General features: G+C 43.6%; 1 protein-coding gene and 1 pseudogene across 2 annotated transcripts; both read left to right on the top strand.

The window, feature by feature from the left end:
* Nucleotides 1-15300: 15300 nt before the first annotated feature.
* Nucleotides 15301-16716, top strand: LOC311493368 (nuclear factor 7, brain-like; the record flags this gene model as incomplete). The annotated part of the gene is made up of 1 exon (XM_084551989.1): nucleotides 15301-16716. One exon carries the CDS (start codon nucleotides 15301-15303, stop codon nucleotides 16714-16716), a length of 1416 nt encoding a protein of 471 aa, XP_084408115.1.
* Nucleotides 16717-21088: 4372 nt separating this feature from the next.
* Nucleotides 21089-23116, top strand: LOC311493374 (annotated as a pseudogene). Its single transcript has 4 exons — nucleotides 21089-21123; nucleotides 22593-22701; nucleotides 22782-22963; nucleotides 23071-23116. The product of its transcript is annotated as an uncharacterized misc_RNA (transcript).
* The last annotated feature ends 417 nt before the right edge of the window (nucleotides 23117-23533 follow it).

Genomic DNA, 23533 nt, shown 5'->3' with positions numbered 1-23533 from the left:
CTAGTGGCTTCTGGCAAATCCCGCTGGAGAAGGAAACAGCCAAGCTGACCACATTTATCACTCCCATGGGGAGGTACTTCTTCAAGCGGCTCCCGTTTGGGATCTCCAGTGCACCGGAGATTTTTCAGAGGGAGATGTCAGTGCTGTTCAGAGGCCAGGAAGGGGTTGAGGTGTACATGGATGATATTCTCGTCCACGGCAGGGATGAGAAAGAGCACGAAGAGAGACTCCAGAATGTCCTGCAGATCCTGGAGAGTGCAGGCTTGAAGCTCAATGACAGAAAGTGCCACCTGCGCCAAAAGCAGCTGAACTACCTGGGGCACCTCATCGATGAAGAGGGCATCCGCCCTGATCCCTCAAAAGTAAGTGCCATCACAGAGCTACAGCCACCAGATGACATGCCAGGCCTCCGGAGGTTCCTGGGCATGGTTCATTATTTGGGTAGATACCTGCCCAACCTGTCAGAAGTGATAAAACCCCTCAACGACCTGCTGAAAACTGACGCGGTATGGACCTGGGACGCAGCACAAGTCGACGCTTTCAACAAGGTGAAACAACTCATCTCCACAGCACCCACACTTGCATTCTATGATGTAAACAAACCCACAATAGTGAGCGCAGATGCAAGTAGCTTCGGGCTGGGTGGCGTGCTGCTACAACGCCACGTCGAGGGGCTGAAACCAGTAGCTTTTTGCTCCAGAACATTGACCGATGCAGAACGGCGCTACGCGCAGATAGAGAAAGAGTGTTTGGCGGTCGTTTGGGCCTGTGAGAGATTCTCCACCTACCTGTACGGATTAGACAGCTTCACAGTGCACACAGACCACAAACCACTAGCCCCACTGATCAACAACAAAGACCTCGACGTGGTTCCCCTGAGGTGCCAACGGCTGCTCATGCGTCTGATGAGATACAATCCCACTGCAGAGTATGTGCCGGGGAAAACACTGACTGTAGCTGACACACTGTCCAGACAGCCACTATCTGTAAAACAGAGTGAAATATCAGAACTGACCTGTGATGTTTCAGTGTTCGAGGATGCAGCTCACGCAGCATGGCCAGTGTCGCCCTCCAAGCTGGAGCGGATCAAGCAAGAGACGAGCACTGACCATGACCTGCAGGTGCTGAGTAAACTGGTGACACATGGGTGGCCAAAGCATGTGGGCAGCGTCCCAGTACAGGCCAAAGCATACCACCAATGGGGTAACAGCCTGTCAACCTCAAAAGGACTTCTGTTGTATGGAGATCGAATTGTTATCCCACACAGTATGAGAGGTGACATACTCCACCGTTTACATGATGGGCACCAGGGCATCACTAAGTGTCGTGAGAGGGCACGAATGAGTGTGTGGTGGCCAGGACTAGAGAAGGAAATCCAAGAACTGGTGACAAAGTGCCCTAAATGCATGCAAACCAGACCGACACAGAGGAAGGAGCCTCTGATGACAACACTGCTACCTCAAAGGCCATGGCAGAAGGTCGGAGCCGACATCTGTGAGTATGAAAAGAGAAACTACCTGATTGTCATTGACTATTTCTCTCGCTATTTGGAAATAGCACACTTACCCGACATGACCAGTGGGACCACCTGTGCGCGATTGAAGAACATCTTCGCCAGGTGGGGGTGTCCAGATGAGCTACACACAGACAACGGACGACAGTTTTCTAGTAAGGAGTTTCAAAGCTTTTCTGTGGCTTACGACTTTAAACACATCACCTCCAGCCCTTACTACCCTCAGTCCAACGGTGAGGCTGAGAGGGCAGTTCAGACGGCGAAAAAGATTCTTCGACAGGCCGACCCGTTCCTGGCTCTTATGAGCTACAGAGCCACACCGCTGCAAGCCACGGGTGCCAGCCCTGCACAGCTCATGTTGGGCCGTCAGATTAAGACAACTGTGCCCACAGTTGACAAAGTCCTCGCCCCAAAGTGGCCCGACTTCACAAAGGTGCGTAAAGCTGACGCCAAGGCGAAGGAGAACTACAGACGCACTTACAACAGGCGCCACGGTGTCAGAGCACTCCCACCTCTCAGAAGAGGGGAGAGAGTAGTAGTGAAACTCGACGGAGAGTCCAAATGGGGGACAGCAGGGACAGTCCAACAACCACACACAACACCAAGGTCCTACCTGATCCAGACGGACCGTGGAACACTGAGGAGAAACAGGCGCCACCTGCGCCCAACCTTCCTTCCTGTTCAACAGCCGGACGAGACGGAGAGCACGCAGGCAAGTGAACAACCATCATCACCCCTGTGCTCATATCCAGATTCACCTGTCAGAGAGACTATTCCAGCGGAGCCTGGGGGATGTGATCAGGCTCGGGTGACTTCCAGAGGAAGAGTCATCCGTCTACCTGACAGATTTAAAGACTTTGTATGTACTTAACACATAGCTTGCCAACAACGGAGCAGAATAATCTCCGGCAGCTATGGAGGTGAATGGGCAGTCTACCCCATGACCTCAGGGAAATAATAGAGAAAGAATGAAAGAAGGGACTGAATGCAGATGTGCACTGTTAATGTTATTCTTCCTGTTGTGTTACAGCACTTTCTTGCCTTGTTTAGAAGTGGCTTATAAGTTACAGAGCAGAGTGTTCCACGAACCTACACTGTAGGTTTGTCATACTTAGGTTAATTGTTATTCTCTCTTATCATTACGTTGTATAATTCTTTGGAGAAGAGACACTGCAGGTTTTCTTGGTTATTGTTTGCATACATTTATGTCTATGACTCAAAAGAGGGGAGATGTCATATGAGTGCGATATCCAGGGGACTGTTTTGTGTATGCGCGCACTGATCTGAATTCATGTGTACTGATAACGGTAGCGAAAGTAGTTCCGGAAAAGAGTTGTACGTTACCGCTGGTGTGTGACACGGGGCGAGAAATAAAGAGCGTCAACAAGGAGCTACATTGTCCATTATTCTTTGGGAATAATTTACACAGCAAACTTCAATAACATCAAGGAATATCTAGGTCAAGTTAAAAAAACATTTCAAATAATTACAATATCAGAAACGTGGATCAATGCAGATAAAGGAATGGATTTAGAACTGGAGGGATATGAATTTAACTGTGTAAACAGAAAGAACAAGAGTGGAGGAGGAGTGGCTGTGTATGTGGATAATAACTTGAATTATACAGTAGTAGAAAATATGACAACTGTCATTGATAACTTATTAGAATGTATAACAATTGAAATATGTGAAGAAAAAAAGAAAAATATAATAATCAGCTGTATATACAGAGCACCAGGCTCCAGTATTGAAGCATTCAAGGACTGGATAGGGGAAATGTTTTCAAAAACTAATCAAAAAGTTGTTTTCATTTGTGGTGACTTCAATATTGATTTGCTCAATTTATAATAAGCACAAAATGACCGACGAATTTATCAATACAATGTACAGCATGAGTTTACATCCAAAAATCACCAGACCTAGTAGAATCACATCCCATTGTGCCACATATTTACCAATGATATTGAAAATAATACAATGAGCGGACTATTAATTAATGACATCAGCGACCACCTACCAGTGTTTACAGTTTATAACAGCAACTGCCAGAGAAATCAGCCAGAGGAAAAACTAAAATACAGACGAGTGAGGACAGAGGAAACTATGAGTATGTTTAAGAATGATTTACTGGCACAAAACTGGGAAAAGGTATATAATGAAAGTGATGTTGATGGTGCATATGAAACCTTTTTAAGAATATTCACATCATTATATGATAAAAATTGTCCAATAAAACGTTACTACAGAAAACAAAAATACAATGATCGACCATGGTTCACGAAGGGATTACAAAATGCCTGTAAAAAGAAAAACACACTATATAGAGAATTCATAAAACAAAGAACTAAAGAGGCAGAAGAGAAATATAAAACATATAAAAACAAGTTAACCAATATTATAAGGGTATGTAGGAAAGAATACTATAGTAAAATATTATATTATAACAAAAGCAATATTAAAGGAATATGGGATATATTAAATAGTATTATTAAAACTAGTGCTAAACAACAGAGCTACCCTCAATATTTTATTGATAATAATATTAAAAAGGACAATATGATGTGGTCAACAGCTTTAATAATTTTTTTTTTTTTTTTGTAAATGTTGGACCAAACCTGGCAACAAAAATTCCAGAGTCATTGTTATCTGAGGATTGGAATGATAACCTTATAGTGAGAAATCCCAGTTCAATGTTCCTTACAGCAGTGGAAGAAAAAGAAATAATAGATACGGTGAATAAATGTAAATAATGTGACCTCAAGAGAGCGACAAATGAAATACATTCCAAATTTAATTTTGTTAATTTTCACATACAAAACATTTCCACTGTTTAATTTAATTTAATTTAATTATATGTGTGTTAATATAACTGTGTGTGAAAACATCATGGTGATAATTGTGGTTCATTTACTTTCTAGTTCATAGACTGTTACAGAGACGAGAATCACTGTGATTCTGTAAATATGAAATATATAGAAATAGATTCACTGATCTGATTTGATTTTGGACAATAAAGTTCTATTTTCAAATAAACTTTTCACTTTTGCTGTAATGTTTGTTTTCATTCCTCTTTCCTGTTCTATTGTAGATGCATTCTGTGTTAAAGAGCTGTCACTGGTCACATTTGGTTCAATTCACTTGTTGTTTATGTGTTCAGGTCACATGGGAGTTATTTAGTGTCAGTTTATTCCACTGTCAGTTTCTACCAACAACACTGACTCCTAGAAATTTAATTTATCTGAAACTATTACTGTTTAACAGTCAATGTGATTATTTTTTTCTCTTAACACAAGGAGGAAATGTTGAAAATTGTTTTTTTTGGCAACTGTAAACATGTTGCTACTGAACATATCAGTAAATATCTTGCAGTACAATCACAACTTGCATTATTTGACTTTATTTGACTATAAAGTTAACGTTCATGTACTCCCATCTTCTGGTTAACGTTAGAGAAACTGTCCTGTACTGCCACCAGCCACCAGAGGGCAATACATATATTTCCTGAAGTTTTGAAGCTCAGTGTGGCGTCTCTGGTCGTCTCCATCTTGTCCGACTCCACCTAACTCCCAGCTGATTCAAACATGGTCAAAGATAAATTAGCTGTAGAGACCAAAACTGTTTTAGTACCAAACTGTAAACATGTTTATTTCTGCTGTTTTTAACGTGAAGGTCTATGGGGATTGACTCACTGCTGGAGTCAGCCTCTAGTGGACATTATAGGAACTGTAGTTGTTGACACCTCACCTGTTTTCTTTACTAAAAGCTGCCTCCATACTTTGTCAATTCCACATATTCTTCAAGCTAAGAGTTCATTTTGTGTCATAAGATGCAGTAACATGCTGAGAAAGTCACTGGCCTGCTGCTACCTGAGCATTTATTGTAAATCTTCAGTCGTGTCTCGTAGAATCTAACTGAGACTCCAGTTGTGACCAACAGCTGAGCGCTTCACTCCCAGGGTCTGTCCTTGTAATCTTACCCAAGCCCCATGATGCACTGGGGGGGTTTCTACGGTGACTCTGAGAGTCAATAAACATGGCCGACGCTGCAGGGAGCTCTGAGCGACATGAGTGAGTAGAGTTACTGATTATTCCACTGGAAACAGCTGACACATTACAGATTCCTTCAGAGGACTTGAGTGTATTGAAGCAGTATCTAAGTGAGTGGGAGGTGTTTGAAGAGACACAGTGAGCAGCTGGAGACACAGGGTCCTTTCTACTTCCACTGAATTGACGTCAGTGGACGGATTAGTCTTCAGTGCAGCAATAAAGACGTTTCAGCTGAGCTTCACACGTCAAACATGAAGCTCAGAGATGATTCCAGTTTAGTTTGTGTGTTGGGACCAAATGTCTTGAAAATGTGACAACGCTCAAGTTTCCCTTCAACATTTTTTGCTTCAGCTAAATTCAGTTGTTTCAGCTGCAAGACAAATCTCATCAATAATAGTTTTTATGTGAATTTTCCAACAATTTAAAGACAAAGAAAAGTTCTGGTTCTGTTTTGTAAATGTGGAACCAGGAAGAATCAGAAAACCAGTTTCCATCAGTCCTCTTGACTGAATGATGAATGCAACTCTTTTTCAGGTTCTTTCTATCTCTGGGAGGCTTGACACCTTCATGCATATGTGAGGATTATTGCAATAAACATCTCTGAAAGACACTTGATGTTGTGAGTTCACTCTAAGAAAGAAACTTCCTCAACGATACTGAGCTAGCTGACTGAAGAGAGGCTGGAAGCTAGCAGTCTGGAAGCTAGCTGGCTCTAAGGCTAACACCAGGACACTGGTAGATGTGGAGCCCAGAGGAAGTCGGTAGCCTGGCTTCCTAGAGGGAGACATCCTGAAGGTCTAGCTCACCTGAAAGGTGACTCCTGGGATTTGGACGAGGTGGAATCATGCAGAGAGTTAAATAAGTCAGGCTGAGGGCTATCAGGATGATTGCTATCTGACTCAGGAACTGGAACAGGATGGTGGGGAGGCTCATAGCTAGCAGGCTGGACACCAAGCAGGCCCATTCAAACCCCCTGTGGTGCAGGTGAGAGGGTGGCTGCCTCATAGGCTGGAGTAGACATGGAGCTAGTAGTCAGGCGGTTGGACAACTCAGGAAGTGGGACGTGCAACTGGTTCATAGAGTTGATAGCTATAGCATTATCTGACACTAGGAAAGGCAGGAAGCTAACTGACACAAGGACTGGAGATGGAAAGAGACTAAGAGGCTGGGAACCAGCAGGTTGGAGGCTATCTGGTTGACTGATGGGGTTTAGAGAATGTGGTGGGGGCTTATAATTAGCAAACAGGGATAAAGACGGGGAAGCAGAGGGGTTTAGGAAATCCTTTATCCACTGAAAAGATTCTTTAGAAAAGGTTTAAAGGACACTTCCCTGTGGGCCATAATATGAGCAGACTCTTTCCCTGCTCAGGCCTTTATCCTCTCACTGTGAAGGAACCAAGCAGACCCCTTATTTAAAGTTGAACTTCAGGAGTTGACATATAGGCTACAAGAGAACTAAAAGTTTATCCTCAGATAAAAAGTCTGCTTGGTCCATTTTCTGGAGAGAACGTATTGTTGCTTTAATTCATTCTGACATGTTGGTAGAAAATGTTTCCTGTTAGATAGATAGATAGATAGAGTCTTTATTGTCCTATAAAGGATATTCTTCTTCACACATCAATTCATTCCATAAAAGAAAGACAGCAGCATTTGATGTTAACATCACAGTCTCATACAAAAAATCACACATCACATATAACATATAACATATAATATTATATGTTATAGCTCATGAAGAACAAATGTAGTCAGAGTGGATTACTTTCAACCCTATCAACCCTACCAGTTGATTTGGGCTCCTTGTCATCTTATGTAAAGCCAGTAGTCTCAAATTTGGGCTTCAAGATGGACAGTGATTTTAAATTGAATCAAAAAACCAACATTTGTTGGATCAACAAATTGGTGCAGTGGTTAAGTCCAGCTTTTTTTTCACCTTAGGCGGTTGGCAGAGGTTAAGCACATCCTTACACATTAGCACTTTGAGACAGTAATCCATGCCTTCATCACATCTCGTCCGGATTACTGTAGCGCACTTTATTTTAGGGTCAGCCAGTCGTCCCTTGCACGTCTCTAGCTGGTCCATAATGTGGCTGCTCGTCTCTTAACTGGAGGACGTAAGAGGGAGAACATAACTCCCATTCTGGCCTCCCTCCACTGGCTGCTGGTGCATTTTAGAGTTCATTTTAAGATTCTTTTATTTGCCTCAAAACTTTAAATGGTCTCGTTCCTGACCTCTCTGAGCTTCTCCATCCTTTCACTTCTGCTCAGTGTCTCAGGTCAGCTAATCAGCTGCTCCGAGAGGTACCGAGGTCTAAACGGAAGCTCAGAGGGGACAGAGCTTTCTCTGTTGCTGCTCCTAAATTGTGGAATGATCTACCATCAGACAAGACCTTAAAATTAAGTATTATTATTTTATTGTGAAAAGTATTGTTTCAATTCTTCTTAAAGTTTTCCTTTTATACACTGTAAATTCCTAAACACCGAAGCCATGAGCTTGACGCTCTCCTCCCTCGTTATCCACTTGTGCGAAGGCCAGAATTAAGCTCCAAAAATTCCTGATGCAGGCCACTGAAGTCAACACGGAGCTTATTTTTTACAGTGTCAACATTTGCATCATCTTCCATTAATTGTTCGATGTGATTTTTCAAGCTAGTAATCTGGGAGAGCTTTGACCTGCGTGCCTGGATCTGTCTGGATGTGTGTTCTTCTATGGCCTTCTCAGTCATCTTTACCGTCCGTTTTCCACTCTCTGGTTCATCCATAACAAGCTATTGTTTCCACTTTTAATCAGTAAAGAAGCCGAAGCACCACAGAGTCTCACTTCGCTATTCAGCCGAACAACGATCCTATTTTTTATTTTTTTTTACTCACATGCGTCCGCGAGTAGACTCACATCAATTAACGATCCGACGCCAGTCAGGCGAGCTCCCTCTTGCAGCTTAAGCTTTTTCTTTTCCAAAAATCTCCGTCGTGTTTGTCAGGTAGTTCCACGCTTCATTAACCCACGAAGAGCGAGTTTTTTGACTAATGTAAATTCCTAAACACCGAAGCCATGAGCTTGACGCTCTCCTCCCTCGTTATCCACTTGTGCGACAAAAAAAACTCCACAGATTCCTTCGTTTCTTTTCATTGTTTACTCCGAAAATTGTGCAAAATACAATAATCCAGCATTATGAAAAATAAAAAAGGCAAGAGCTAAATATAGCGAGAATGCGGAGTCTAACGGTAAAGTAAAGAGCAAAAAGAAGAGAAGAGGTCAAAAAACTGTGTGGCTCCACTCCATGATGACTGCACCTGACAAACTGCTTTACGTCAACTGCTTTACGTCAACCACGCACACACGTATACTCCCCATTAAAGCTTACATGCACGATTTTTAAACCTAAGAACATCCACACATTTTTAAGTGAAATATTAACTTATTAATATGAACCTTTCACTTGTAAATAATGTAAAAACCTCTTTTTTATCATAATTTTTATCACAACCTTTTTCCACATATCAACTTAAATTATTATTCAAACACTAATAAACAACAATAGCATTTAGGCTCCTATATACACATTTACTGAATATGAGGTTCTAGGGAGTACTGAGTAAAAACTAATTCTATTGGTTGCGTCTTCAAGCACAGTTCATGTCTGAGAGTTGTTGAAAAAAACACTCAGTCAGGAAGTACCTGTTATAGGAGTAGTGGTACCACCCACCCCCGCGGGTTCTTGCAAAATGGTATGCCCCAGCGCCGGCGCAAGCGCGGCCGGAAAAGTGTGTATGTTGTTGAAATAATACAGGCACTTACTGTCTCCTGTCTTACTACTACACGCACGTATCACAAACATGGTGTCAGAAGTCGCTAGAATCCAACACAGGAGAATGGTTAAGCACCTCGCTTCACCGTGACGAGCGAAGACTCGCGAGAAAAAAAAAAAAAAAAAAAAAAAAGAAAGAAAGAAAACAGACGAGCGGAGCGACAGCAGAAGTTAGCAACGAGCTAAATAAACACCATGGCAGCGAACATTCCACCGCCGGAGGAAATGAGGATGGGCGGCGACCTTGCCAACAACTGGGACACCTTCCGAGCAGAATTCGAGGATTATTTACTGGCAACTGGACTGAAAGAAAAATCAAAAGAGGTACAGGCGGCAACCTTGCGAAGAGTAATGGGCAGTGGATGTCGACACATATATAAACACAATCTGGGACTCACAGACGAACAGGGGAAGGACCCCAAAGCTATCCTTGATAAACTTGAGGAGTATTTCAAACCAGCGAGGAACGTCATATTTGAGAGATATGTATTCGGCATCAGCAAGCAAGATGAAGGGGAGCCAGTTGACGCATTTGTAACAAAACTAAGGGAGAAGTCCGCATCCTGTGAGTATGGACAGCTCAGGGAGGAACTGATAAGAGACAGACTGGTGCTAGGTGTGAACGATGAGAGCGTCCGCCGTCGTTTGCTCAGAGAGAAAGATCTCACGCTGGCATCAGCTATAGACATTTGTCGGGCCGCAGAGATGACGGACATGAGGATAAAAGCAATCACAAAGGACAGGTCACCAGAGACAGTGCATGCAACGGATGGACGTCGTCCCCGACCTCCACCCAGACAGGAACGCTCTGATAAGAACAAGCTTCAGACCCCAAGCACAAGTGAGAACACCACATGCAAATTCTGTGGCAACGCACACAGGCGGGGGCGTGATCTTTGCCCAGCATTTGGAAAAAACTGTCGCCACTGCGGAACGGCAAATCATTTCGCCAAGGTGTGTATGAAGAGGGGCCAGGACGCACGACAACTCAACGCAGCAGACGGCGAGGCGCCTGAGGACATGAGCAGGTCTGACACTGAGGCACACATATACACAGCAGAGACCATAGGGGCTGTTCAGGGACGGGGGAAAAAGTGGTTCGCCAACATTAAAATGAATGGAGGATCTCAGAGGTGCCAGCTAGATTCAGGGGCAACATGCGACGTCATGAGCATAAAAGATATGAGGAGACTCGCTCCTGGGGCTAAGCTATTGCCAAGCCAGACCAGACTGGTGCTGTATTCAGGCCAATCAATGTATTCAATAGGCATATTCCAAACAGAGTGCGTGGTGAGAGGAAAGACACACAAGTTGCGATTTGAGATAGTAAGGGGCGGCCAGAGACCACTGCTATCTGGGGAAACTAGTGAGCGCCTAGGTTTAATGCGCTTCACCATCCCAGAAGAGCTGATGGCGCTAGGACATGGCAGCACAGAGCCACTAACCAGACAGCACCTTTTACAGACATACCATGACGTTTTCAATGACCCTATCGAGTCACTCCCAGGGGAGGTCCATTTCGAGTTAAACACAGACGTTGCCCCAGTGCAGGCTTCTCCACGCAACGTCCCAGTAGCTCTCAGAGACGCAGTCAAGGCCCAGTTAGATAAATATGAGAAAGACGGCCACTTAACTTCAGTGTCAGAGCCTACTGAGTGGATTAGCAACATGGTAATTGTCCGCCAGTCGGAGAAACTGAGGATCTGCATAGACCCCAAGTCACTCAACCAGGCCTTAAAGAGGTCTCACTACATCATGCCAACACTCGAAGACGTGCTGCACACGCTGCCCGGGGCCCGCTTGTTCACGCTTGTGGATGCACGAGACGCTTTCCTACAGTGCAAGCTGGACGAGGAGAGCAGCTACACTACCACCTTCTGGACACCGTGGGGCAGGAAGCGCTGGGTGAAGCTGCCGTTTGGGGTGTCCGTGGCCCCAGAAATATACCAAAGGAAGCAGCACGAGCTATTGGCAGGCCTGAGTGGGGTAGAACCGATAGCTGATGACATACTCATTGTGGGGTGTGGAGAGACTGATGAGCAGGCCACACAGGACCACGACACCAAACTGCTAGCACTCATGCAGAGGTGCAGGGAGGTCAAACTGAGACTGAGCCTAAAGAAACTGCAATTCAGGCTCAGAGAGGTCAAGTTTCACGGGCACATTCTCTCAGCAGAAGGGCTCAGAGCAGACCCTGAGAAGATAAGGGCGGTTCGGGACATGCCACGCCCCGAAGACGCCAAAGCCGTGCAGCGATTTGTCGGGTTCGTGACCTACCTGGCAAGGTTCATGCCACACCTCTCCGAGATATGCGAGCCACTACGGCGGCTGTTGGACAAAGATGTTCCGTGGCACTGGCTACCCAAGCACGACGCCGCAGTGGAGGAGGTTAAGCGGCTTGTCACAGATGCTCCGATTCTGAGGTACTACGACGTGACCAAGCCAGTTGTCATACAGAGTGACGCAAGCCAGAAAGGACTCGGCTGCTGCCTGATGCAAGAGGGTCAACCCGTGTGTTACGCATCGCGAGCACTGACCCCGACCGAGCAGAATTATGCACAAATCGAAAAGGAATGCCTGAGCATCGTGTTCTCATGTCAGCGGTTCCATTATTACTTGTATGGGCGCGCAGAGATAACCGCAGAGACCGACCACAAGCCGCTCATCACAATCTTCACAAAGCCCCTTCTCACAGCCCCCAAGCGACTCCAGAGCATGCTGCTCACCCTGCAGGCGTACAATCTCAAGGTGGTGTACAAGCCGGGCCCCGAGATGTACATTAGCGACACACTGAGCAGGGCCACAGCCCCACCACAGGGGCCCGACATGAAGTACACAAAACATACCATCTGCAGCCTACAGAGAGCACAAGAGGAAACCGAGCTGATACGCCAAGCTGACTACCTCAACGTCACCAGCCAGCGACTTACGCAGATAAGAGCGCACACCGAGGGCGATGGCAGCCTTCAGTTGTTGAAAGAGGCGGTTCTCCGGGGATGGCCAGATTGCCGGGAGGACGTCCCGCAGGCAATCAGAGAGTACTGGTCAATCAGGGACGAGATCAGCGCACAGGATGGAGTGCTATTCAGAAGTCTGAGAGTCATAGTGCCGAAGTCACTGCGTGCGGAAATGTTGAAGCGCATCCATGCCAGCCATGTTGGCAGTGATGCCTGCTACAGGCAGGCCAGGGATACACTTTACTGGCCCAACATGCGCGGTGAGATCAAAGACTACGTGGGCCAGTGCTCAGCGTGCAACGAATACTCACATGAGCAGCAGCGGGAGACGATGATGTCTCATACACTCCCCACACGACCATGGCAGATTCTCAGCATGGATCTGTTCACACAAGCAGGCAAAGACTTTCTGATCATCGTTGACCATTATTCGGACTTCTGGGAAATAGAGCTCCTCACAGACCTGTCAGCGGAGACCACAGTGCTGAGGTGCAAGGCCCAGTTTGCACGGCACGGACAGCCAGACCGGGTCATAACAGACTGTGGCAGTCAATTTGACTGCGAGGCATTTAGACGATTTGCAAGGGAGTGGAACTTTGATCACGTCAAGTCCTCCCCCCGACACCCAAAATCAAATGGAAAGGCGGAGTCAGCCGTGAAAATAGTCAAGAACATCTGCAAAAAGGCAGCCAGTGCGGGTGGTGACCCATGGCTGGCCATCTTACAGTGGAGGAACACACCCACAGAGGGAATGCTAAGCAGCCCTGCGCAGAGATTAATGTCTCGCAGGCTGAGAACCCCACTACCAGTCGCGGATACACTCTTGGAGCCAAGTGTGGTCACAGGGGTCCCAGAAAAACTGCGTGCAAAACACCAGACAGCCAAACTCTGGTATGATAAATCAGCCAGGGACCTGCCTGAGCTGTGTATCGGACAGGACATCAGGATGAAGCCCCTGCCTGGGGACAGGACAGGCAGGTGGCGAAGAGGAGTCTGCTTGCAGCGGGTGGGCCCCAGATCTTACCTAGTGGATGTTGAGGGGACATTCTACCGCCGCAACCGCGTGGACCTGCGCCCAGCAGAGAGGGACAGTGCCGATCGCCCCTCTGACCGACACAACACGCAGCACAGCAACCCACAGGAGAGCAGCGGCCCACCTGAGGGGCGACCCGGCGATCCACCTGACAATGGGATGGACATCATCAACGATGCAGGCACCGGGGTCCGAGAGGTCGGGCCTCAAGCTGGCCCTCACAGGCGCAGCATCCTGCACCAGCCCAGGGCTGGCATATCTCCATCGTCACCATCATTACCAGCGGCGGGACACAGGACGGCCAGCGGCAGGCTGGTCAGAGTTCCCATTAGACTGGACCTTTAAGGGGGACTGAATCGTTAATTGCCTTACAACTGGCGGGTTGATCACCTCGGACTGGGATGTCACAATGTGTTCTTCTTGTGGTCACACACATTTAAAAAAAAAAAAAAAAAAAAAAAAAAACGGGGGGTCAGGGGGATGGAAGGGACATGTTCGAAAGCTTTTATTTTGGTTAATTTGCACCAATGTTGTTCGAATACTTGAATACTTTTCCTGATTGCACCAAGGTTATGATGTTTGCGTTCAGCATTTAGGATTATTGAAATGTCATCTATAAAGGGGGAGATGTTATAGGAGTAGTGGTACCACCCACCCCCGCGGGTTCTTGCAAAATGGTATGCCCCAGCGCCGGCGCAAGCGCGGCCGGAAAAGTGTGTATGTTGTTGAAATAATACAGGCACTTGAATGTATGCTACTGTCTCCTGTCTTACTACTACACGCACGTATCACAAACAGTACCAGAGGTGGAAAGAGTACTAAAAATTTGTACTCAAGTACAAGTACCATTACATTGCTTAAATTATACTCAATTCCAAGTAAAAGTACTGGTCTTAAAAAAATACTTAAGTAAAAGTAAAAAGTACTCTTCTCAAAAACTACTCAGAGTATTAATTACTTTTCAACCAGATGTTTTATTACATCGATAGCAGGCAGAACATTTTTTTGTAAACAAAATCAAAATTTTCTTTTGTTAAAAGATAGATAAAACAAAATCACTCGTCCTCCGTCTTTTCTTCATCATTTTCACTGTTCACTTGAACTTCTGTCTCCATTTTGGCTTTTTCCCCTCCAAATCTTCATTCAATTAAGCGCTCTCTGGCTGTGTACTGCCGCAGCTGCGGAGTTGTCCTTTCCTTACGTCATCACGTTAATCAATTGGCGCGGTCGCGGATTGGGGGCGTACTCAGTAGCGACTTTTAATTCTAAAAGTAGCGGAGTAGATTACATGCTGCAAATTGTACTCAAGTATGAGTAAAATTACACACTTTAAAAAAATACTCAGAAAAGTATAAGTACCCAAAAAATCTACTTAATTACAGTAACGTGAGTATTTGTAATTCGTTACTTCCACCCCTGGGAAGTACATAAAAACTAAAGGGGAGGTGCAGACTAATAAAAGCTGTCATGCAAAGTCCAAAGATTATATTTTATTGATCCTGCTAAGAAGTAATATAAAGTAATAAAACATGAAAGAATAACCTTTAAATATCTACACATCCAAACTGTTGTACAAAGTAAAATAAAGTAAAAATAACAAAAAGGACGAAATAGAGATGTGTGTATATATCGATGTGGATGAGCCATAATCAGACACCAACCAGTGAGACATTCAGTCAGGTTACAAAGGATTCAGGTCACAACGTGTTGTATCTGAAAGTGATAAAAGTAGAATTATATAGACGTTAATAATTAACCAATTAGACCACACTTAGAAAATCATTGACAATCCTGACATCGCTGAAGCCAGGACACAGTTAAAAGATGTGAGATCTAGAACTGAACAACACTTACTTGGAGGACTGAAAGAAACTCAGAGACATGCTGAAGATAATTAACATTGGTGAGTGTCTTCTTTAAGAACTATTTGAAATCGAAGAAAATGGCTGAGAGAGCTGCTCCTCTTAAAAGTTTTCTGAACTGCCATGTGTGTTCAGAGACTTTCAGAGATCCTGTGTCTCTGAGCTGCAACCACAACTTCTGTTCAAGCTGCCTGCAGAAATTCTGGGAACAAGCTAAAAACAAAAACTGTCCTATTTGTAAAAGAAAATCCTCAAAAGATTTTCTTGGGGTGAACTTTGGACTGAAGGAACTGGCTGACTCCTTTGCTGGAAGACAGAAATCTGGATCATCTGAGAATGAAAAGGGCAAAGAGAAGTCATTAATGGTGGTTTGTAGTAAACACAAAGAAGAACCCAAATTGTTCTGTGAGGATGAGCAGAGAGCTGTGTGTCCTGTCTGTGAGTTTTCTCTCCACCACAATCACAAAGTGGTTCCTATAGAACAAGCAGTCAGTGACCTGAAGGAGCAGCTGAAATCTGACTTAAAGTCTCTGCAGGACAAGAGGAACAAATACAAACAAGTGGAGGAAACATACAATGAGGTGATTCAACACTCCAAGAAGCAGCTGCTGTCCACAGAGAGGCAGATCAGAGCAGAGTTCAACAAGCTCCACCAGTTCCTGAGAGAGGAAGAGGAGTCCAGACTGGCAGCTCTGAGGGAGGAAGAGGAGCAGAAGGGGAAGACTGTCAGCAGAGAGATGAAGAGGATTCAGGAGCAGATCTCCTCTCTGTCAGACAGTATCTCTGCTGTTGAAGAAGAGCTGCAGAAACACCAGGTGCCATTCCTCAGCAGTTATAAAGACACTCAGACCAGAGCCAGAGCCCAGTGCTCACTGTCAGATCCACAGCTGGTCTCAGGAGCACTGATAGATGTGGCCAAACACCTGGGCAACCTGTCCTTCAGAGTCTGGGAGAAGATGGAGGAGAAGGTCCACTTCAGTCCTGTCATTCTGGACCCAAACAGTGCAAACCTCTGGCTCTATCTATCTGATGATCTGACCAGTGTGAGGAATGGAGACACAGAGCAGCAGCTTCCTGACAATCCAGAGAGATTCACTGAGTATCAAAATGTTCTGGGCTCTGAGGGCTTCAGCTCAGGGAAACACAGCTGGGAGGTGGAGGTGGGAGATCATCCTGGCTGGATTGTTGGTTTAGCTAAAGAGTCAGTTGACAGGAAAGGAGAATTAGAAGATTTGCCAGAATATGGAATGTGGGGTTTATCGCATGATGATGGAAAATACTTTAATGGTTTTGATCAGACTGTGACAGTGGAGAAGAGTCTCCAGAGGATCAGAGTCCAGCTGGACTATGACAGGGGGGAGGTGTCCTTCTACAACTCTGAAGACATGACTCTCATCTACACTCACAGAGACACTTTCACTGAGAAACTCTTCCCATATTTCTGTATTGGTGAAGCTGGTTCTGCCAAAACCTCTGATATCAAAATCAGAAAGTGAGATTTCTCTGTGATGTTCAGAGATGTTTGTTTTTCTGTGACAATCATTCCAGGTTCATTTCTCTGTAAAGTCATCATCACACAACAGTGATAGTTTCCACTGAAAGACTTTTTCATTCTGCTTGAAGGTAGGTTGTAATTTTAAATGAATTATTTCAAATGTAGAAAATTAAAAATGTAGACCTCAACATTTGTTCTCAATTAAAACATTAACAGTCACTTTTGAATTCAGAGTCTGTTCAGATTTGATTAGAACAAGTACATGACTTTTGTCTGAAAGATTTTTTTCCTCTCCTGATGAGTTATTTTATCCTTTAACATGTTCTAATGAGATTTTCAGTGGTTCAGTGAATCTAAAATCATTGTGTCTGATTGATTGTTCTTATTTTATTCTACAGCAGAACTGATTTATTTTCTTGGCTCACAGAATCTGTTAATCCAACTGTCTGAAATGAATGATGTGGTGTGGTTGCCATCAATGATTTAGTTGTTTTTAGTTTGTGTAGGATGTAACTTGATGTTTTTGATATTCTGCTCATGTTTAATGGATTCTAACAGAATATAGTCTCATGTTGTTCAGTAAATCCTCTGATCATGCTGTAATCTGAATGATGCTCTCTTGGCTTCTAACAAACATGCTCAGTGTGTCCAGTCAGTTCTTCTCATGTCATTAACTTCCTGTAATTGGTCAGAAAACAGAGTGTGTGGTGTTTTTGTGCTAATGTCTCTAAAAGACTAGGCTTTAAAACTACAAATACAACTGTCCAAGTGTGTTTTGTTCAAACTGTATTTGTTTGTTACTAATTTGCATATGTTGGTTAAAAAGAAGAGGATTGTAAATATGAGGGACAGTTGAAATAACAGTTCACACAATCCTTTTTCTCACGTCCCTGAGCCTCAGTTTCATACATGGTCCTTTGCTTCCATCTAGTGGGTATATGGTGGTACTACAGAAAACTAACCAACATTATATATATATATTTAACAGCTTTATTGCTGCATAAATGAAACATCAATGGGCTGGTTGGACGAGTTGACTTGAAAAGTGCTTAATTGACATGATTAATTAGAGATTTAACTTCTTTACATCCTCAATAAAGAGAGTCGCAAACAGTCCTTGTGAGTCTGGACTCTGAAGAAAACATTAACATCACTTCCGGTTCCGGTGTTGGAGAAAAGTTTGGTTGTGTTTTGATGCTTGGTTTTGGACTATTTCTGTGTTTTTTGGCTACTGATTTTGGATCACGGACATCGGACTATCTGCGGACACCCTTGGTTTGAATATTGCCTGTTTTAACGACGCTGATTTTCGGAACACGGACGGAAAAGAACTGAGCTAGGCGGCTAGTTGACAAACTAGCTAGCGGGCGGCTAGGGTAACAGCAGACGCTACCTCGCGTTACCTAGCAACATGGGTCCGAAGGGGCCGGTGAGCAGGATGTCAGCTCCGTAGAGCAACAGGTGGCTGCCTTCCTACAATCCAAAGGGACTGAAATGGACCGGAGCAACGTCGAGGCATGCCACCCTCTGCCCCGGAGAGATGACAGCGACCAACGAGCCGTGATCATGAGATCTGTCAACAGAAAACACAAAACCACACTGTTAAAGGAAGGAAACTGAAAGGATCAAACGTATTCATCAACGAGCATCTGACCAAACGAAACGCAGATATCGCCAGAAAAGCATCGCTTCATGAAAAAACAGGGAGAAATTCAACACACATGGACATCAAACTGTAAAGTATTCATTAAACTAAACGGGACACCAGAGCAAGACAAAGTACTGGTCATCAGGAACATCGAGGAAATGGACAAACACGAATGATTATCACAATCTGGACTAAGGTGTGATGACTCATACAACACATCACCATGACTCAGTCTGAAAGAACTCATTCATCTACAACTGGAGACAACGGGGATATAATTCAAAGGATTGCTGATCATGAAAAGCTGGAACTGAGAACATTTCAATACACTGACCATCATTTACTGGACTTGGAGCACGATATAGACCCGGACAATAACTTCTTCTCAAACATCAACGACAACTGCTGCTATTACACAGATGAACAGAACAATCAGACCATTAAAACCGACAGCAAACTGTCTATAATCCATCTCAGTAGCAGAAGTCTGTATGCAAACTTCAATAACATCAAGGAATATCTTGGTCAAGTTAAAAAAAAACATTTAAAATAATTGCAATATCAGAAACGTGGATCAATGCAGATAAAGGAATGGATTTAGAACTGGAGGGATATGAATTTAACTGTGTAAACAGAAAGAACAAGAGTGGAGGAGGAGTGGCTGTGTATGTGGATAATAACTTGAATTATACAGTAGTAGAAAATATGACAACTGTCATTGATAACTTATTAGAATGTATAACAATTGAAATATGTGAAGAAAAAAAGAAAAATATAATAATGAGCTGTATATACAGAGCACCAGGCTCCAGTATTGAAGCATTCAAGGACTGGATAGGGGAAAATGTTTTCAAAAACTAATCAAAAAGTTGTTTTCATTTGTGGTGACTTCGATATTGATTTGCTCAATTTATAATAAGCACAAAATGACCGACGAATTCATCAATACAATGTACAGCATGAGTTTACATCCAAACATCACCAGACCTAGTAGAATCACATCCCATTGTGCCACATATTTACCAATGATATTGAAAATAATACAATGAGCGGACTATTAATTAATGACATCAGCGACCACCTACCAGTGTTTACAGTTTATAACAGCAACTGCCAGAGAAATCAGCCAGAGGAAAAACTAAAATACAGACGAGTGAGGACAGAGGAAACTATGAGTATGTTTAAGAATGATTTACTGGCACAAAACTGGGAAAAGGTATATAATGAAAGTGATGTTGATGGTGCATATGAAACCTTTTTAAGAATATTCACATCATTATATGCCGTTTTCCGCTTGGTCCTAGTGCTTGACGAGTCTCTGGTTACTATAGTAACATTGTTTTAGGACGGTAAAAAGTGCAGGGGACCAAAACGGCCTTTTGAAAAAGTGATGTGAGCATCATGTTTCAAGTAAAATTAAATTTTATGTTTTCATCCACATTAAAAATAGCCAAATTTGATGACAAGAGGGCGACAAATGGAATTCATTTGAAAATTCACTCTGTTAATTTTCACATGCAAAACATTTCCACTGTTTAATTTAATTTAATTATATGTGCGTTAATGTAACTGTGTGTGAAAACATCATGGTGATAATTGTGGTTCATTTACTTTCTAGTTCATAGACTGTTACAGAGACGAGAATCACTGTGATTCTGTAAATATGAAACATATAGAAATAGATTCACTCATCTGATTTGATTTTGAACAATAAAGTTCTATTTTGAAATAAACTTTTCACTTTTCCTGTAATGTTTGTTTTCATTCCTCTTTCCTGTTCTATTGTAGATGCATTCTGTGTTAAAGAGCTGTCACTGGTCACATTTGGTTCAGTTCACTTGTTGTTTATGTATTCAGGTCACATGGGAGTTATTTAGTGTCAGTTTATTCCACTGTCAGTTTCTACCAACAACACTGACTCCTAGAAATTTAATTTCTCTGAAACTATGAATGTTTAACAGTCAATGTGATTATTTTTTTCTCTTAACACGAGGAGGAAATGTTGAACATTGTCATTTTTGGCAACTTGTAAATATGTTGCTACTGAACATATCAGTAAATATCTTGCAGAACAATCACAACTTGCATTATTTGACTTTTTAAAGTTAATGTTCATGCACTCACATCTTCTGGTTAACGTTACAGAAACTGTCCTGTACTGCAACCAGCCACCAGAGGGCGATACATATAGTTCCTGATGTTTTGAAGCTCAGTGTGGCGTCTCTGGTCGTCTCCATCTTGTCTGACTCCACCTAACTCCCAGCTGATTCAAACATGGTCAAAGATAAATTAGCTGTAGAGACCAAAACTGTTTTAGTACCAGGCTGTAAACATGTTTATTTCTGCTGTTTTTAACATGAAGGTCTATGGGGATTGACTCACTGCTGGAGTCAGCCTCTAGTGGACATTAGAGGAACTGCAGTTTTTGACACCTCACCTGTTTTCTTTGCTAAAAGCTGCCTCCGTACTTTGTCAATTCCACATATTTTTCAAGCCAAGAGTTCATTTCGTATCATAAGATGCAGTAACACGCTGAGAAAGTCACTGGCCTGCTGCTACCTGAGCATTTATTGTAAATCTTCAGTCGTGTCTCGTAGAATCTAACTGAGACTCCAGTTGTGACCAGCAGCTGAGAGCTTCACTCCCAGGGTCTGTCCTTGTAATCCTACCCAAGCCCCATGATGCACTGGGGGGGTTTCTACGGCGACTCTACCAGTCAACAAACATGGCCGACGCTGCAGGGAGCTCTGAGCGACATGAGTGAGTAGAGTTACTGATTATTCCACTGGAAACAGCTGACACATTACAGATTCCTTCAGAGGACTTCAGTGTATTGAACCAGTATCTAAGTGAGTGGGAGGTGTTTGAAGAGACACAGTGAGCAGCTGGAGACACAGGCTCCTTTCTACTTCCAATGACTTGACGTCAGTGGACGGATTAGTCTTCAGTGCAGCAATAAAGACGTTTCAGCTGAGCTTCACATGTCAAACATGAAGCTCAGAGATGATTCCAGTTTAGTTTGTGTGTTGGGACCAAATGTCTGGAAAATGTGACAACGCTCAAGTTTCCCTTCAACGTTTTTTGCTTCAGCTAAATTCAGTCACTTTTAGTTCAGTCTGCTTTTAGGTCTGACAAAAAGTCAAGGAGGAGGAAGTGAGGCTTTAGCAGTCCTACCACACTGGAGAAGTGGACCCATGGAGAGTTAAGGACGGGACCATCTGGTCCAGTGGCGTCTGATGGATGCTGGCCCGCCATCTTCTCTGTCAAGGAGAATCCAAACTCTCATTTGATTCCAGGTGATCCCAGCCTGTGGAGAAACCAGATTATTAGGATATAGAGCCACAGTGAACGTCACATCACAATCCTCTAAATCCTGCTGCAACACAGGAGCAGTTAAACCCATGAATTCATGTTAACTGTAGAGCACTTCACTGCAGGAGTGTTTGATCATTTCAACCATGAATTCTCCTCATTAAACCTTTAAACTCTCACATTGATGTGTTTCTCTTTTGAATCCAGGACTTAATGAAAGCAGAAACATTTGACACGTTCCTACGACTGAGGTTCTGCTTTAAGAGTAGATCTCAAAGTCTTTTTAAACATGCTGTCATTAACACTGGCAGATAATAAGAGCAAACGTGCAAAGCGTAACACAAACAGCAGCAGTCTGGAGAAGAAATCAAGTTTCCTTCTCCAGCTGGAATTCTGCAGCCTCTGATTTAACCACACTTTGTTTAGTGGAACTGCAAATAATCCTGGAACTAAAAGAAGTTTACAGGACTTCTTTCTCTACTGGGCAACAGAAACATAAATGATGGCTGCAGCAGAATGGTCAGGTCGTCACGTGACCACAGAAGCCAAATAAATCTGCATCAGTACAAGGTGAACCACACATTATTAACTGATTAATTACTGCTGAGTTTTTATAAAATGCTAAGTTTAGTCAGAGCAGATGAAATAAAAACTATTATTTAATTAAACACAACATTCCTCTGGACTCACGGATGGATAAAGAGGAATTAAAATCCTCAAAAAGAGACGAAAACCATAAAATAGGAATAAAGAATTGGGGAATAAATCATGATGTGATGGAAAATAATTTAGTTTTATTCCAAATAATAAAGAAAAAAACAAATGCTGATGAGGTGAAAATAATCAGACTGTTGTTGGACTACTTGATAATATCTGAAATCTGAAATCCACACTAACATGGTCATGTTCCCTCCCAGACGTTCCCGCTCCCACATCCCAACGTTCTCAGGGCGACATTCCATGATCCCCAAACTGTACGTGATGCCATGAAAACAGGACATGAAGAATCAGAGGCTGCTGATGAAGGTAGGCGCCAGTGGAGGAAACAAACGCACCTCCCTGCAGACTGTGCAGTCAGACTGACTGTGTGTGAATGTGTGGTTCAGAACGCAGCTCTGGCGGGGATCCCTGTGGTTCCTCTGGAGGAGTCTTTGTGTTTTTGTGGTCGGGAGCGTCTCTGCCACAGCCAGCGCTCCACCCAGAGCTCCTCCTCCTCCTCGTCCTCCTCCTCCTCGGCTCCTCTCAGCCAGACAGGACTGACAGCTCATCGCTCCTCCCACTTCTCCAGGTGAAGAAGCTCATTCAGCTCAGATGCTGCGTTCAGAAACCTAAATGAAGGTATTTCTGATGATTTGATGAAAATCAAGTCAAACATTTGCTGCTGTTTTCTTGCAGGTACAACAGCTCTGTGGTGACGACCAGACGGCTTTACCAAACCTGAGGACAGATCAGTAAACACGTGTTTAACGTTGTTTCAGCTGCAAGACAAATCTCATCAATAATAGTTTTTATGTGAATTTTCCACCAATTTAAAGACAAAGAAAAGTTCTGGTTCTGTTCTGTAAATGTGGAACCAAGAAGAATCAGAGAACCAGTTTCCATCAGTCCTCTTGACTGTGTGATGAATGCAACTCTTTTTCAGGTTCTTTCTATCTCTGGGAGGCTTGACACCTTCATGCATATGTGAGGATTATTGCAATAAACATCTCTGAAAGACACTTGATGTTGTGAGTTCACTCTAAGAAAGAAACTTCCTCAACGATACTGAGCTAGCTGACTGAAGAGAGGCTGGAGGCTAGCAGTCTGGAAGCTAGCTGGCTGTAAGGCTAACACCAGGACACTGGTAGATGTGGAGCCC

Source organism: Chelon labrosus (assembly GCF_963514085.1).
Source record: "Chelon labrosus genome assembly, chromosome: 9".
Classification (NCBI taxonomy): domain Eukaryota; kingdom Metazoa; phylum Chordata; class Actinopteri; order Mugiliformes; family Mugilidae; genus Chelon; species Chelon labrosus.
This window is presented reverse-complemented; position numbering and strand designations above follow the sequence as displayed.